This window comes from Tauraco erythrolophus, chromosome 4, assembly GCF_009769465.1.
Source record: "Tauraco erythrolophus isolate bTauEry1 chromosome 4, bTauEry1.pri, whole genome shotgun sequence".
NCBI lineage: Eukaryota > Metazoa > Chordata > Aves > Musophagiformes > Musophagidae > Tauraco > Tauraco erythrolophus.
Window position 1 is genome coordinate 69,996,164 of NC_141468.1, and position 18,338 is coordinate 70,014,501.

Genomic DNA, 18,338 nt, shown 5'->3' on the forward strand with positions numbered 1-18,338 from the left:
TCCCCTGGCGCAACGTGAGGCCGTTCCCTCTCGCCCTGTCATTCATAACGTGGGAGAAGAGACCGACCCCCATCTCCCTACAACTTCCTTTCAGGTAATTGTAGAGAGCGCTTCCTGTCGCTTCCCCTGTTCCCACCAGTGCTGCCCCACAGGCTCTGGAGCCTGTCACACCCCTGCGTGAGCTAGTGTATCCAAGGTATAAAAAAGGACACTGAATTCATGTTTCTGCAGAAGTGAATTAAATCTGCTCCCAGAAGGGTTTGGGAAGTGCCAGAGCTGGCACGATGTGAGAGCAGCAAATGCAGGGAGGAGGAGAGGGACTCCCCTTTTTAAGGAGCATCATGGCTTCCCTCCCGTTTCATCCCTTACTCTAGCTACTCATTGGAGGTAGACCACGTTTCAGACCCTGCTTGCCCTCCCTTGGGTCCCTCTGGCAGCAATAACGATCAGAGGGAAGGTACGATGGATTGGCAGAGAATTTCTTCTGTTTTGTCTGTATAAGTAATTCATAGTGGTGTAACTGGTGGGCAAGTAGCCAGGGAGGAGTTCACTGAGGACTGACAGCCAAGCATGCCTGTTAACACTTGCATTTTCAGTCTGCCAGACGCGTTCCAGGGGCTGCCTGGCTAAAGGTAGCACAAATGTTAATTAATTGGGGGAAAATCTGCCTTTCTCCTCCTCTCTCCCCTCAATCTCCCCCTTACCATAGGTTCACATTCCAGTGGCTGCTTCAGGTTATTTCTTTGTTTCAGTGGCATCCAGTTGCCCAGATGTGGCAGTTATTTAGCTTGCAGGAATGAAGCTCTGTAGTCCAGATGTGCTACATTTTCATACTTGCTCTGGTTGCATATATTGTGCGCTTTTCTGTCTGCCTGTGGCGCTCAGAATTTTATGACTGTATTTGACTTCTTTAGGAGATAGCAGAAAACCAGCAGCCTTCTACATGCTGCTAAAATTCATCTCCTTCTGCTCCTTCCTCCAACCTGTACAGATTTATTTCTGTTCAAATGAGGCAGAATACCAATTATTTTCTGCAGCAAAAAATTAGGAATGGCACCATATTCTTCCTCGCTGTGTTTTCCATCCGGACAACAGCTTGATACGGAGTGCTTATCTTCTGTTGCTGCTGGATCTCTTCCTCTAGATCTTGTTAGGAACCAATAAATCCTGTCCTCCCAGCACACAAAGACTGTATTTTGTATTAAATAAAACGTCATCTATTGTAGTTAGATACCATGTTGTCCTGTTTTCATAATGTTCAACCTTTTGATAAGTAATGTCGAAAATAAAAATCTTAAAGTCCTTTTCTTCTCCTTTCCCCTCTTTTTTCCTTTTTCTCTGCATGTGTAATCAGGAGAAATGGAGGCATCCACCAGAGACCTGCCCGGCAGCTCGCGGCATCTCCCTCTGCCTCCCTGCAGGTCCCTCCAGCCGGCCGGGAGAATGGGAAACATCGCTTTGCTCACCGGGGCACCTGGAGCTCCTGCCACCCATCGTCACCCGAGGAGCAGCAGAGCAGTGGCCTTTCTGTGCCCAGCAAAGCCATGTGGGCCATTCAGAGGTACTGCTGGCTACCTGCTGCTCTGTTGTGGTTTGGTTTGCAGCTGATGCTATCTTACAATGTCAAGTCATTCATTGTATTTTAGCCATTTTTGTCCTGAAATGTGCTCTAATGTGTAACGCTACTGGGGAGGGAAGAGAGGAGAAGGTGGAAGGAAGGTCGAGGATAAAAAGAGGAGTTACAAAAGTGCATTTCTTCTGCTAGGGAAGAAAAGAATATCCGAGGACTGTCCTTGTCCTGAAACTTTCTATCCTATTATGATATTGGTAGGCAATGCTCTCCTCAGCTTCTCCATGGAGAAAGCCTAAACTGTAGTGCTGGTTTGAACATGAAGAGGGGAAGCACATGCATGTACACAATAATGCCTGGAGTGAAGTGAATGCAGTATGAGTAGGGCACGATGTGATATTGCTGGATATCTATATATACACATGTCTATAGGTATAATTGCTGCACATGGGTGTGTGTGTATATATATGTGTGTGTGTGTGTATGCATATTTATGTATATATCTGAAAGCAGAGGTGGTGCCCACTTTTGCTTTATGGTTAAGAATGTGCCTGTAAAGGTGAGAGCCGGGCTCAGGCAGTAGCAGAAGGATTTTCATTGATTGTGTCCAGCAGTTCTCAGCATGTTCAGTGTGCACCTCACTGGGGAAGGAAGGGCACTCCTGTAACTCAGGGCATGGCACCAGCGCTTGGTGCCCTTATTCCTGTGGAACAGTACTGAGTTAGTATGAGCCGTTAAGGGGGTCTGACTCAGCAGCCACCCCGTGGATCTGTGCCAGAGTGTGGTGATTTTTTTTGTTTTAACCTTGACTTTTGTACAGTCTGCCTGGTAGCCCTTGCCCAGCTTGTCCTTTGTTGTTGACTTTTGGTTTTAACTACAAAACACTCACAGTATGATTTAATTTGAAGACCTGTAATAATGCTCTGCGTTACCTATTATTTGGAGAAAGCGTTTTGTTCCTTAAACAGGTCAGGAATTGCTTGCTGCAGTTCTCTGATCATTTAATGGTTGGCACCTGAACGGGACCCATGCAGCACTCCTGAAACCTGGGAAAGGGAGTGTTTTATTCCCACATAACACCCCTCATTATTCACTTCAGTAGGAGCTGTTTGGTTTTGTTTTTGTTTTTAAATAATCTTCTTGCTACATCAGTATTGATGTCATATAAGTGTTACATGAGATCTGTAACTTCTCAGATCTCAGTCTGTTTCCTCTGCCTGTAGTTTAAATGGTTCAACCCACTCCAGAGCTTCTGCTCTGCAGGTGTTTTATCTGATTGGTCTGACTTGGGATGATTAGGTTTTTGGTTTTGCTTTTAGCAAGGAAGGGGATGGGTTTGGTCATGTGTTCTCTCCGTGCGGGAACCTGTCACACAAAAATGGTGAGGAAGTCAAGGCTTTTCAGAGTGGGTAAGTGCCAGCTGCTCCAGCATTGAGACTCTTCTGACTATTGGGACTAGCTTCTAAAATTGATTGTTTGTTTGTCTTTTGAGTTTATTTCTTCTGCTGTATCCTCAGTTAGAAAGTGTGGGTGACTCCAGTTCCTTCTGATATGCCAGGCCAGAATGGGCTCTCCAAATGCCTTCTTTAACACCTTGCCTCTAAACTTTAGGACCTGGTGGGGAAGAGTAACCTAAGCACAGATGCTGATACAGCTGCTATTCCCGGCCTTTGCTCTCTCCACGTTTTTTTCAAGGCTTTTGCTTTTTGATATTTGTGTTTGTTTCTGTTTTCTCTGATGGATACTATGGTGAAGGGTATCAATATCAAAAATATCTCCTGTCTTCCTCCATCTTCTTGTTCCTTGCTTCCTTCTTTCCTCCTGCTCCTTTCACTGCTACTTTTGCTTTTCACTTTTTCCAGACGCCCTCCTTCTGCCACTGCTTTTGGGATCGTCCCTTCCTTACACTGAGGGGAAAGCCTCTGGTTTTCCAGCCTCTTCAGGAGAGGCTGCAGGAGTTGTGTTGGAGAGGCCATGCACGTGGGATGGCTTCAGAGGGAATTCGTCTATGCTGCCAACTGGCATTTGCTTTTCAGCAGCTGCCTCTTCAAGTGTTGTAACGGATTTCTGCACATGGCAAATCAAGCTCTGCATGTACTTAGCTGCTTTCTTTTTAAAAAGGGGCTCTCACGGTGTTAGCCGCTCAGGTTCTCTTTCAAGTGAGGGACTGTGTGCAACACACTTGCAACGACCTGTTGTGTGATGGCTCGCTGTGGCATGCCTGAAGTAGAGCTGGCTTGGTCCCAGTGGCTGAGAGGGAAGCCTGCTGCCACACATCTATGCGAAAGTTTTGCCTGAGAGCCTTGGAGGAAAGCCTGGGATGGGTTAATCGATGTTGCTTTGCAAGAAACTTCTCTAAAATGTTGTTGGCAACCTTCTTTGCTGGTTTTTCCCTTGCTCTGAGCTCCTGTTACCTCTGCAGGCAGGATAAGGCCCAATAATTTCTTGTTGCATGGAATGACAGCCTTATTAGAGCCTGGACAATTTGACCAGTGCCTTGCTTGTCTAATGTCAAAGTTTGCCTGTCACTATAAAGAATGAACGTGCTGCTACAGCATTTGTGATTTCAAGAGATCTCGATTCTCAACCACATGGAGCATGCTTGCAGTAGTATGGAATGGCAAGATTAAATGTATTGCAGCTCACTGATTCTCAAAATGAGGTCCACATCACCTGAAGGCCTGTGGACTACTACCTGAGAGTATGACTGCAGTCTTCCACTTACTTCCGTTTGCTGACTTTTCTCATAGATTAAATAGTTGAAATACTTCCTGTACACAGTCTTTCTCTAGTGCTATTGGCATATTATATGGTATGAAGTAGGAAGCACTCAAGGCAATTGCTCTACTAAAATATAGTCCATCTTTTTTATTTTTTTCTAAAAAAGTAAATCCTTGTTATAGCTGAAAAAAAAGATAAAAGGAAAAAAAATTGGAAGTTGCTGTCAGATATACAAAACTAATGATACAATTTCTCCTCTGTAATCAATGTTTCTCTGACTCATGTAGATCTCTTCCATGGCAAAAGGGAAGGGAAAAGATTTTAAATATTTCAAAAACTCTGAAGTCAGAGGGCAGATTTGGCACAGTGAAGTAGCTTCAGATAACTTATCTAGTGCACCAGGTTGCTAGCTGTAAAGTCTTCATTAGAATAAAATAGTAGCGCACTGCTTAATCTGTACTTTTAAGTACATGTAATGTGATCAATTAGGTTTCTATTTAATAACAATTTATCATGTGTCTTGCTACGAGAGCTAGCTGAAAAATGTAATGGAGGAGTTAAGGGGATCAGTCTAATTAGCAGTAACTGGAGCTAGTTATGTAATTCTTGGTGCAGAGAGATTTCTGTTCTTTATTGTCACTTGCTCTTATCCTCAGCTATCTGGTGAATGTGTGGGTTGCAGTCCTGGATGCCTTCAGGAGTAAGGAATGAGTTAGTCTGGATGAAATTGTAGGTTTTATTACTGTGATTTATTGCAATTTTAGGGGTTGATGGCATATACTACTGAAATGAGGAAACTAGCATCTCTTATGAGTTTGGTCCATCTCCCTGCGTCTTAAGATCCGAAACAGGCTTGTGGCCATATGTGCCCTCCCATATAACACAAATGGAGAAAGGAAGACAGGACCTTTCCCGTCAGGCTTGTGCTGCTGTTTGGGATAAGGCCAGAGTTTCGATTCTTTCACTATGATGGTGCAGTGTACATATTCATGTCCTATTAAAAAGCAATATTAGTGCCAACACCTCCTTGCTCACCATAGCGATGCTCTGCTAGGGCCATGAATATGTTTAACAAGATCATACATATAAAACAAGAAGTTGTCACGGTCCCTTGCGCAAACTGTGTCCGTAGTTGTTGTCACTCATTCTCTTTTCCTTGATTTGTTGAACCCACTGAAAACTAAGATATATTTCTTTGGCTTTATTTATTTTTTTTTTAGTTCCAAAGCCACATATAGTTGTAGTCATGCCATGTCATACGTGCCTCACACTTGGCATTGCTAAATGCTGTCCAGCCTGTGACCACTTTCTTCTCGTACCAGCTAGTCACCCTGATGGTTTTGAGCTTTGTAAATGAGCATGAGGCAGGCCCACAGTCTAAGCTTCAGGCGTTCTTGAAAAACAAGACTCCTCAACAGCTTGCATACTTTTGAAACTGAAATCTCTGTTTCTCTTTGGTGAGCTAGAAACAGATTTATATTGCATCTGGTCTTGGTGATTTAGCTGGTTGAGACTCTTCCCTTAGAATGGACAATAGATGAGTGTTTAACACTGCCATTTTCCGTGTACATGAACCATTGCATTAGTTTTTTGTTGTTTTTTTTTTTTCTTTTTTAGTAGTTTTTTGCCAAGTGACAGAATGAGAGAAGGAGCAGGTGTACTTGGAGCTGTGCCGAACAGCATCAGTTTAAATCTCTGTGTACGTGTGAAAGCGAGTGAGTGAGCTCACTACTTGTTAGCACTGTGGGATCCAGGCACAAAACCCCATTGATCCAAAATTCAATAAAATCCTTAAGGCTATAGAAGGGATAAATGTGATCTGATGACTAAACCAGCAGAACGTTGTTTCCTTTTGCAGTAGCAGGGGAAGGAAAATGGAAACGCTCTGCAGAACGTGGTGCATTCCAGGGATGGCTGCACTGGCCTGAAGGCTGATATACGATGAGGAAAAGTATGTTGAGGTCATAACGTATCTTCCCTGTGTCCCCGTGCAGCATGCGTGGTCAGTGCTTGAGCTGAAACAGATGCTGTTCTCCAACATGAAGGAAGACTGGAGAGAGAGAGAGAGGAGGGGGGAAGTGTCGGCACACATAACATGTAACTGCGTAGCAATTGCTTGGTGTTGATTTGGCTTTTCCTCACTGGGTGCTTCTATTTCCAACTCGTGTGTAGCAATGATTTATTTATTATTTTAAACTAATTTGACAGTACGGCACATTTCTGCTTTAACATGAAATTCCTATTCAAAAAGCAGAAGTTTCAGTTGTGTTTCTAATGCTTCCCCTTGCCACACAGTGTAATGCTCCTTCCTAGATTTGTAGCTGACATAGGCAGAATAGTGTGGCCGGTTTCCCAGATAGAGGATTTCATGTGGGCAAACTTCACCTTTTTTTGAGTTTGTCAGAGGGAGTTTTATAGCAAGGTGTGGCTCAGAGTATGGAACTGCCTGGGTTGTAGAAGTGTGAGGGAAAGGCTTTCTGTTAGATTTGGTACAACTTGCTTAACCTTTAGTAAGTCGTTGTTAGTTGCACACCCTGAAGGTCAGTTGGTGATTACGTTCATACACAAAGCACAGCAGTAAAAAGCACTGCACGCCTCTGAGAGAACGCTAAGGTCACTGTTATTGATGCATTGGTTTGGTCAGGAGCAAACATACAACAAAAGAAAACCTGGATGCTTGGTCCTTGCCTTTGCAAACACCATACCGTTAGTGGAGAAATTCCAGGACAGTGGCCTGGTTTGGGATTCAGCCTGTGGTAAAAAAGGCCTGAGAGCCTGGCAGTCAAAATGATTTTTCTTCCCTAGGAAAGCAAAACAAGTACCCTGGAGTGTTAAGCAGTGAAGCCAGCATGGGCTTTTCTCTTCCTTCCTCTCTCACTGGTGATCTCCTGGGGCTTACGAGGTTTTGAAAATAAAGGAGCAAGCTCCTAGTCTGCAAAGGTTGGTGTTGGATTGCCTCCGTGTGAAAGGAGAGAAAAGGAAGTGCTGAGTTGTTGCTGGTCGTAGGCTGAGGTTTTTTTTGGGAACTGATGTTGAAAAATTGAACTGAGAATAGGACAACCCAATTTCACCCTAAAAGACAAGTAGGACTTTGAGTCCCAAGACCTAGGAAGGCACAGTGTGTGCAGAAAGATGAGAGATTAGGTAAGTGTCATTCCTATCCTGGTAACTGTGGGATGCTGCTTCTATGGTCTTGCAAGCTTTTTTAAATTGTAGCAGGTTTGCTAAGGCTCTGTCGTTCTTGCTGTTTAGTAAGCTTAAATTTCGAATGAAGTTTGGCCCGCTTTGGGGAGGTGTATTGCAGAGGTGGATTTAGCCCGTGGTTTACTCTTCTCTGAACTCCGTTCTTTAAACCATTTTTCCATTGTGAATCTGAGCAATTGCCTCTAGCTACTGCTGTGTCCGTGTCCTGTCTTTTTAGGAAACGTTCGCTAGCAATAATACTTGAATCTTCTCCTGTGCCTGCAGTCAGTGACAATAGTTATTGTTGTGCTCAAATGGTACCTGAGGCCACCAGAAGACTCTGCTAGAGCCTAGAAACACATGAGAGGTGGGTGCGCCTATGCTTAAAGCCTTGGATTCAGCCAAGGATTTCCACGCTGTGGCCTGTGACCATCTTCCCGAGAACCCTTGTGTAATCTTGGGAAAATAATTACATCTCTCTGTTCCCACGGCGTGTGCTGGTAGATGAGGCACAGTAACACGTGCTTCTTTTCCACCTCCGTTTGTGCAGTGTGGTTGTTAAGACTCCCCTCAAATAAGCCAAGGATGGTCTGTCTTAAGGCATGCTTGTGGCATTATGTGTCTCAGTCTTTGAAATCTGCAAGTGCTGTTTCAATGCAAGTAACTGAACTCATTGCTCGCTGGTTAAAGTTTGTTTAAAAACAGCACCGCTTTGGTATGGTGATGACTAATGTTGCACGCACACACAAAAAGACATGTTTAAACATCATTAGGCTGCAAAATTATGTGCTCACCAGGTAAGAAAGGCTTGATTTAATTTTGGCTCTGTTGTGTGTTTATATTATGACAGTCTTTAATTACACTATCACATACCATTTTTTTTCTGCATGATTCCTGCTCTATTCATTGCCCAGAATGGATGGCACTCACTTAATGAGCAGCTATTCAATATTTTGTTTCTTCCTTGTCCAGAGCGTGGCCCCATGCCCTATTTACTTCGTGTTGTTCAAGTCCTACTCTGAGACAGATTAACAACTTCTCGATAATTTCTCTGTGTACAAACTACCAAGTGCTGGTATTTCCTCGCAGTTTGTTGCTTCAGTCTGTAATCTTTTAAAGTACTTTTGGCATAGTTTCTGGATGTGTAATTTCCTTGCTTTTCAAAACAAGTAAAGTGAATAGCCAGAAATTTTGCAGTTGGGAGCCACATGGGTGTGAACAGTTGGACTGAAACCTTTGGATCAGCTTCATCGACATCTGCTGCTTGGGGAAGCAGACTAGCTGGTGGCAGCAGTAGATTGTACTCTATTATAGAGTCAGTATTGAGAGACAGAGGACTTTCCCTGTAGATATTTGCTGACAGAGGAGGCACAATGACATGATGTTCCCTTCCACGCTTAGAGAGAAATAGACCCTGGCACGTGCAGCAGCTTCTGGCAGCCCTTTCCTTCTTCTCTCCTCAGTTTGTTGTCCTGCCTTGTCTACTCCAGCCTGCCCTCATCTCCTCCCTTACTTGCTTCTCCTTAGTCATTTAATTGCTTCCGATCTTTGCTCCTCAGGCTTTGCCTTTTGGATCTTGTGGCTTTCCTCAAAAGCTACTGTGATTAAACTCCCTCTGCCAGGGTCCCTCCTATACTCCTAGCCCCAAAGTCCTTGCCTAACCAATTCAAGGGCCCCCACTTAACATCCTTCTACTGCGTGGCGCATCCTCCATGTGCTCCCATTTCTCCTGTCTTTCAGGTTCAGTCTCCTGCTGTGGGAGCTTTGCCGGGCTAAGAGGCAGTCTCTCAGGAGTTTTCCAGCTGTCAGCACTTGCTGTCTCTTTGCTTATGTCCCCTTCCCCTCTGCATGCATTTCTGCCCCATGGGCTGAAAAGTTTGGTTTCTTTTTGCTCTCTTTTCTCCAGCTTTGGGGGTTCAGCTCTCCTGCTCTCCTCCGCCCTGTACCTAACTCAGGAGTTTTCCCTCTGCTTGCTGCCTGGGCTTGAGGAGGAGGGAGCATGGAGAGCCAGACAAAAGCCAGGAGCCTGCTCTGCTCTGGTGCTCGGTGTGCCGCAGAGCCACAGTTGCACTCTTGGCTTGTTTGTGTATGGAAAGCAGGCACTTGTACATGCACTTGTTTGAATAGAAGAGGCTCAGTTTTAAATTTGACTTCCTTCACTGGATCATTTTGGTTGCTCTTCTGGATAGTGTGTTTTGTTGTGCAGTACAGAAAAATACCTCTCTCCCTCTTTTTAAATCCTTCCGAGAAGGAAGTGGAAAGTAAATAATATCCCCTGGGCTATTGATAAGTGACAGTATCAAGAGGCTCTGTTTATTTCAGTAAGCAGCAAATAAACTTAAGTAGTTTGGCTTCATGTACGTTAAATGTCAGAAAAAAGGGGCAAGACTGAGTCTGTTGTTATTTTTCTTAGCTGATGAGGACTTAACATGCTTTAGCTATTTTATTTTTTTTAAGGGAAAGACTTTTTAATCTTTTAAAGATCCTTTATTTTTTCATTTGGTCCATGAAAATCCATTTTTGTGAATTCGTAAGTGAAAACTATGCGTGGGACAATGAAACACACTGCACAAAACAGAATCAGGAGAAAAAGTCAAGGGCTGTTTTTTGTTGTTTTTTTTTTTCCCCATCTTGTGAAAGATGCTGATCACTTATTCATTCATGTGCAGAGGAAGCAGGTTTTTTTTTTTTCTCTCATTAATAGGAGTTGCATTTAAGCCCTGCAGTTGCAGTTACTTCATTGTATGTCGACCTCTTCTATTCCCTGTGTTGCTAATTGGAAATCCCTAATTTGTAGGTGCAGTCTGTGTGTCCCAGAGCTGACTCACGGGAGACTGTTCGTTCCCTTTACTTCACAGGGCTGCCTTTCTATTCACAGTTCATGGCAGTCTCATTAAACCAGCGTTTGAAATAGCAGCATGCCCTTGTTCATTTGCTTTCTCTGAAAGCCCTGTAAACCAGTGTCAAGGAATTAACAGTAGCTGAGAAACAGAAAAAACTTAGTAGGTCATTTTCCTTGCAATACATCTGGGTTAGTTTGACACAGAGTGATATTTCAGTCACCCAGGAAATAAAAAAAAAACAACCCAACCACAACACCCGAAGATAGATGATGCCCAGATTATTGCAGGTATTTCCCTGGAGCTAATCTAATTGAACAGTTTCTATCTTACATCTTTGACTTCCAGACACATTTTTGGACATCTAGAGGAAACTTTTAGGACTGTTCTCAGGAGTGAAGGATTTAGCTGTAACTACCTACCTCATTAATGACTGATGCTTTCGAGCTGGTCCATGTCTCCTCTGTGAACCTCGTAATCACAGCATGTATTAGGTGAAGGACCACAGACTCTCAGGACTAAATTATATGGCTTTAGGTTTTCACAGGCTGATACAAGCAATCTTTTGCTCAAACCCATGAGGACAGGAATCTCATCAAATACAACAAATATGTGAGTGGTTCCAGTTGTGTTACTTTGATTTTTGTGTCTGTGTGTGAAGTAGCTGTTGAGGTTTAATATTTGGTTTAAAAAGACAAAATCTGTTAGCATGTCTAATGCTTCTCCCATCCTCCCTGTATGCTTTCTAAGACGAAGAGATCCTTCCCTGACTAGAAGCTTAATCTTCAACTTAATCTAAAGAAGACGACTGGTAAATCCACTTTCACGTTTCTAATTCAGTTATCCCAATATCCTTTTCCAACTAGTGCATTAGAAACCTTAATCCTCTACTTGGCTTGGAAATGCTGGAACGCACATTTGTCTCCCACTGCAGATCTTTGAAATGCAGATTTTTTTTGTTGCTATTCTTTTAAGCAATTTCCAGAATACGAATGTCCAGGAAGCTGCAGCGCAGAAGGGACTCTTGTAAATGCATTCCACATTCCGAAACATCCGTGCTGAAATTCAGATACTGGCCGAAGTGAGCCTTGAAAGACAAGGTTTGTGCTTGGGCTGTTGGAACGCCACTATCAAGCATTTGCTTTACGGGTCCGAGAGGTCTTGCAGCATCTGGCGACGCTCTGCTTTGCCTTACGAATTCTCATTACCTGCCACAACTGATCATGGAGCGGCTTAAACGAAAATCTTCCACTGAAATATGTTGTGGTGGTGGTTTGGGTGTTTGGTGTGGTGGTGTGGTTTTTTTTTTTTTTTTGTAACCTTTCTTAAAGTTAGGTTTGATTGTCTTAGAGAAGTATCATTCTTTTGCTGTCTGTCTGTTTAAAGCTTTGATTGGCAGCATGTTTGCCGTAGGTCTTCTGTTCAAGCTGGGGGCTGAAAGTCTGCTCAGATCTATCCTTTTGTGACCTATGAATCCTCTGTTTTTGCAAATCAGCTGTAGAATAAGGAAATATTAAGCATAAAATTTGTGCTTTGAAACTATGGTTGTACTTTGGTTGTACTGGTACAGAAACTATGGGATAAAATATGGTTCCTTTTAATCAGTGAAAGATGCCAACAAACCTGCTGGGTGTTCATTTTAGAAAAAGAAAATTAGAAGGAAAAACTGTCTCTTCTCTGTTTTCCATGGAGACAAGGACTTGATTGTTCAAAATAAAATTCAGAAAAAGAGTAGTTTGTCAGTCAGGGCTGGAAGGGAGAGGGAACATTACCTTTATTTCCTTTCCCTTCAAATGCAGTTTTATCCGATCATACAACCCTGTTACACATGCCATTCTTGCAAGACCATATTAGGAATTTCTGCAGAGACAAAGCTGCTATAAAATGATGGCCTTGGGTTTTCTTGCAATATTTTGACATTGCTTGATTTAATTGCATTTATCGTAATCTCTGCCTGATCTCATGGCAGCGGCTTGTATCACTGCTGTGCCTGTGAGTTATCTGTAAATGTTTGAAGCAGAGATGTTTGTTTTGTGGTAAGTTCAGATCATTTGTCATTGTTCTTTTCCCTCTTCTCCCTCATTCTCTCCATCTCTTCAGTGTTAATTATGTCTTGTGTTCATGTCAGAAGATGAATTGCTTAGAGTACAAATGTTTTTGGTTACAAGCATCAGGAATTTTCATCTTTAGAAAGCCATCAGCTGGTCTGTGACCTAAATGGCTGCTAATGCCGGTCTTTCTAATCTATCCGTTACAGATCAGCATTCCTTTGCTGATCTTGGCTGACATACTGTGGATTCACTGTTGTGACCCTGCTTATGATCCCGAACGATATCTCCATCATGGAATTACTCGATATGGAAAACAAAATTCCTTCATTGCCCATACAAAACTTTTGGAGGTGATGAATAACTTTCCACCCGGAAGGCATTTGGTCTAGTGCTTTGCATAAATATGAATGTAGGAATTTTTGCATGATATTTCATCAGGAAAAGAAAAAAAGAACTCCTTCTACTTTATATTAGGATTTGTCTACAGAACTCATGTCAGTATATTCAATGTAATAGAAGAACATTGTGGGAATGCCATATCAAACCTGTGGTCCATCTAGCTCTAGTATCTGACTGTGGTCATCACTAGATGCTTACAGAGAAGAAAAGAATGGGAATGGGGCCAGTACAGGGTTATCTTTCTTCACTGTGCATGCTGAATGTGTGCCAGTCAGTGATTTAGAGTCTATGAATCTGGCTGCTTTATCTGGAACACTGTTTTTAAGACTCACTATGGACCTGTCCTCTGTGGAGTTGCCTAATTCCCTTTTAGAACCCTCCTCTCCACTGACTTTGAGGACAACTCATTGCAATGGGTTCTGTGATTTAATTACGCACCATACAAAGAAATCTTTCCCTTTGCTTGAAAACTGATAATTTCATTGGGAGCCCTTTGACTTTGTATGATAAGAAGTAGAAAGTAATTTCTCTGGTTCACTTCCCCAAGCCCTTCATAATTTTATAGTCTCTTTATATGTACTCCCTTTCCAGGGTGGAGAGCTTTGTTCCGTTGAATATTTCCTCATGCAAAAGCCATTCCGTGTGTCTGATAAGCCTTATTACCCTTTCCTGTACCTCTTAGATCTCTATTAGATCTTTTGAAAACTAGGCAGAGGAAGGGGAGATCTGAGAATAACATGCAGTACTCCAGGTGCAGGGACACCTTGGATTTTCATTCAGTGTATTATTGCTTGTCGGTTCTGTTGTAAACTTGCTAAACATGCTGATTTATGGCACCACTCTTATTAAAATATTATTTATTCTTCTGTTCTGACTGCAGTCTGTGTAGGTAATTGAGATGTACAGTAAAAACCTGAGTGGAAAATCTGAGTGTCTTTTATTACTGTGTTTTGAATTGTGTGCTCTGGCTTTGGCTGAAGAGCGTCCTGCGACTGCCTGGCCGGTTCCGCGTTACAGGAGAAAGGCTGGAGTGGCATCCTGAACTTGGCTAAGATGGGCCATGCTGCTTTCAGGGCCAGAGAAGAGACCATCAGACTCTGTAGCTGCTGTGTCTGGGCCTCAGTTACTTAGGTATGGATTTAAGGTATCCCCTCCCTTTCTTAACTGCTATTTGAGGATGAGTAATAACTCCAGGGAACCTGGCTTGGATAAAGCTTGTGGGCTTCCTCAGACACCGACTCACAAGACTGTGTCCTTCTCACTGCTTTTTCTGGGCTTCAGCAGTTTTCTCTTCTCCTCAGCGGTGTAGTTACAGTGCAAAGGAGCTGCAACTGCTGTCTCAGCTACCCAGGACCCAGGGTGTGCGTGTCCTCTCTGTCCAAGTGTTTATGCTCCGTTAGCCTAAACTAAAGGGCACAAATTCTCAGTATTTGCCTGAATTGACAAACAAAATCTGGCATAAAGCAGAGACTCAATCCAGGATTTCCCAAATCTTAAGCAGATCTACCTCAGTGCAACTCTTCCTATTTTTGCCAGTAAATTGACAATTTCTCTCTTAAAATTTACTGAAAAGAGAGAGCCCCCTATCCCCATCCCCTTCCCTTTCCTGCAAGATGAAAGCTTCAGCATATTTTGGTTTTAAGTATGAAGACCTAGACAGTGCAAGCCATGATAGCTGCTATCCCGGGGCTTTCATGTCACTATTTGTTGCATTATTTACTTTGATCTGATTTGGCCTCTTGACTCCATCAGAAGCGCCTTTCAGTGTGAATTAATTAAGAGAACTGTATTTTCTTCTTTCAATTGCCTTTAAAAGAGAAACGCTCCCAGATGGCATCAGGGAAGGTGGGAGATGTTTTACTCTGCGCAAGCTACACTGTTGTTGTAGACCAAAGGCTTTCTCTGCCCTCCGTTACACTGCAGGAGTCTGCTGTTTTGATGGATTGAAGGTGCTTTCTCCCTGGAATTTGGAAATGCCAGAACAGAATGAGACCCCCTCAGTGGCATCCCAGCCCAAATGAGCAGCTTTCTAATAATGAACATGACTTTAATGTTGCAGCATCCTGTCTCTGCAGAGCACTCAGTTAATTATGAGGTGTGAATAAGGAATATGTTTCACAGTGCCTTGGCAATTTTCCGAGTTCGCTGATCCGTAAACAAGATTATTCCCTAATAGTCCTTCATCTCTGCCATTATTACACAAGGATGTTCAACTTTAAATTAAATTAAAAGTTATCATCTTTAAAGTTTGTTGAGCCACAGCTAATCTTTTGAGAGTGTTTCCAGGATTAACTATTTTAAAATTGCTTAGTTATTTGGGGAGGACAGAATCTTGTCGTTCCTGCGATGCCATTTTTATAAAGACCACACTGTAGCAACTCTCTGCTGGGAGATGCGAATGAGACCGTTTTTCTTTCTTTTCAAAGTCCCTGTCACTGTCAGGCAGCTGGTGTTTTGTGGGGAAGAGGCTTCATCAAGGTACCTGAAGGTTTTTTACAGTTCTTTCAGCTGCTGCCAACCCAGGAGCTAGCGACTAAATTTGGTAGCTGAATGCCAGCTGTCCAGCTCCACTCTGTCCCTGGCCGTCAGACGGTTTGTACAGGATGGAAATGACACGGGCTGTTGACGCAAAACTGTCATGCCATTTGCGATCTCTCGGGGTTGCGCAGAGCTACAACTCCTTGAAGACATTTTTACCGTTCCTAGGAGTGTCATTGTAAATTTTTAAGGTCAAGAGGGACCACTTACGATCACCTAATCTGAGCTGGAGCATGGTGCAAGAGACAGAGCTTCGTCTAAGAATTACTGCATGAGGCCGGAATTTCTCTCTGAGCTGTGTCGCACATCTGTCAGCAGCCCTGACTCTAAAGACCTGATGTGATGGAGTATGCGAGGTATCCTTGGGTGGATGGCTGCAGCCATGTGCTATTCTCCCTGATAAAAATGCGTGCCTACTTCTAGTCTGATTCATCTAATTTCAACTTCCAAGCTCTGCATCTCATTATGTCTTTTTTCACTAGATTAAACAGGGCTCTCCTAGCTGGAAGTTTTGCAGTCTGTGATAGTTATTTTATTGTTCTTCCAGATGGACTGAAAGGCTGGGCTTCCTCAGGGAACGTCTACCCAGCGGTCGCTGTTGTGATGCGGTTTGTGTACTCGGATCTGAACAACTCTCAGATTAGGTAGTTTAGGTCCTGCTAATATGTCTGCAGTGGCATGGAGATCAGAGTAGGTGAAGCAAGCTTTCGAAGCATTTGCCAATCTTCTTTTATTTTTTTTTTTTCCTGTGGATGTCGTGCTAAACTGTTTCAAAACAGTAAAATACAGTTAGTTTTTGCAGCGCAGAATTTACATATTGTGAAAGTCAGTACTTTGCTGAGTAAAAACAAGTAGATTAGAATAAAATTAGCATATCTTTGGTAATAAATTCCTATGGGGCAAACCTGAGATCTTCCCATGTGTTTGTTGTGTTTCTAGCACAACAGTGTTTCAATCTTAATTGGAAAATTAGTCATATGAGGAGATGTACTTGATACTGCATCTGCACACACAGATGACATTTGGATGGTACACTTCTCTTGATCTTTTGAACATTGTCATGGAATCCTTAACAAATGCAAGTGCTTGGAGTCTGGAGTTGACATTTTGTCTGGAAGGGCTGTGAGTGAACACGCGATCTTCAAAATCCTGCACTGAGCCCTTGTTCACAGCGTTAAAGTTGGCGAAAAAGGGATGGGGAAAATTTGAATAGATCATCCTTTTTAACACAAGATTGTTCCTCACAGTATAGTTCCTAGCAGTTTTTATATTGAATCTAGTTTTAGAAACAAGAAAAGATATAGATTGATATCTTTATTTCACGCTTGGCGTGTTTTATAATCAGGAATTATAATTTCAGAGAGGAAAGATGCCTTCTGCTGAATTGCAGGCAGCCTTACCTAGAGTACATAGAAAGCTCTCAGGAAAGCAGGGATGTCAGGTGTTGACCTACGCTGATGATTTAGTCAGATTAAAGCATGAAGTAATTTGGTTAATTTGGCTCCAGGTTCAGTGTTTGAGAATACATAAGATGGAACATCAGCATCGTTACGTTATACCAGCTGAGACTGTGACCCAGCTGGCAGACTACTCTGTGGGTACCATTATCTTTTACATAGCAAGTTTCATATTCTCACGTATCATTTTTTAAAGCATCTGTTATTACCTCTTCAGAAACCTCTTACAAATTAGAGGTGCATCTTGCATAACTGGAGAGCAATTATTGTTCCATTACCAAGTAATGAAGTGCACACTTGTATGGAAAGAGCTATGACTCCAGATATGATAAAGTTCAGCAAGATTCTCAAGATAATTTCTAGAAGTGTTTGCTACCTCAAAGCTTACATTTTAAAACATGGCAGATCCTACGTCCAATATCTTCTTTGAAAAACTAGTAAGGAAGAAAACACATCTGTGAGAGTTTGAAAAGGAGCTCTTTTCATATCAAACTCGAGAGATGTTTTGCGTCATCCTGAAAGATGCCACCTTGCCATGGCCTAGAGTTTGAGATTACTGACTTTGATTTAGCGCAGTGGTTCAATGTGTTATTAGTCCCCTGGTTACTCAACCAGGACACGAAGGAGGCTTTTGGGGAGGCAGGAGTCCTGGGAAGTCAGTATGGTACGGTCACCCCCCAAGTTGCGTTTGAAGAAGGCTTTAGTTTTCAACTGGATAAAGTTGCAGGGCTCTTGAACGAGTCCAGATGGTGCTCCCAGGGCCTGCTTTTGAGGCATGGGATTCCAGGCACAATCACTTGAAGTGGTGATGCTTCAAGTCAATTAGATGCCTCTGCCAGTTAGGGCTTCTCTTCTCTTGGACGCCCAAACGTTGAAGTACTTGAGCAGGAAATTATTTTGCATGTTTAGTCCTCATGTTTAATGCTTTTTTGAGTAGAGCTTAGTGTGACGATCATGACCTGCTAATCCTTCTAGCAGAGTCCTCCGGTAACTGGGACACATAATCACGGTGATTACTGGGTCATTGCAACGGAACATCTGGTGTTGATGGCTGTAGCTCTGTTCACCTTCCGTACAGCTGAGGTTTCCACAGCTCTGGTATCCTCATGACAAGACTTGGGCCCCTGCAAGCCTAGTGAAAGAGACGGCTAACAGTGCAGATCTGACCGGCTTGCTAAGCCTGCTGGTGAGATTCTTCTCGCCTTCTTAAACTAGGCTTAGTGAATTTTAGACCATTAATTCTAAAAGTCTTTTCCAATCTGTTAATGCTATTTTCTTATGTGGCTTCTCTGATGGGAGCTGTCGTGGCTTTAACAAGAAGAGAGGTATACTCTCTGATTCAGTAAAAGAAACAAAATCTAAAACCTAAACAAACCAACACCATCCAGAAGATAGTCTGCAGGTGGTCGGTTCTTAAAGTAATCTTCCTTCTGTCAAAGGAACATCAGGTGGTAAGGGACTACTCAGCTTATCAGACATAGTCCTCCGTTATCACGCGCAGCCAGTTACCTAATCCCTTTCGTAGACTGGCTCTGTGCTGCCTTGTGTCCAGTTGGATCCTCTCCATGACTCCTCTTGG

At 42.9% G+C, this 18,338-nt stretch overlaps 1 protein-coding gene across 1 annotated transcript in view; it reads left to right on the top strand.

The window, feature by feature from the left end:
- Window positions 1–18,338, top strand: part of TMTC1 (transmembrane O-mannosyltransferase targeting cadherins 1) — a 148,563-nt gene that overhangs the window by 16,701 nt on the left and 113,524 nt on the right. The window contains exon 5 of the mRNA XM_086610428.1: window positions 1,355–1,561. Within this exon, the coding sequence (XP_086466554.1) occupies window positions 1,355–1,561 (207 nt within the window). The remainder of the gene's footprint in view (window positions 1–1,354; window positions 1,562–18,338) is intronic.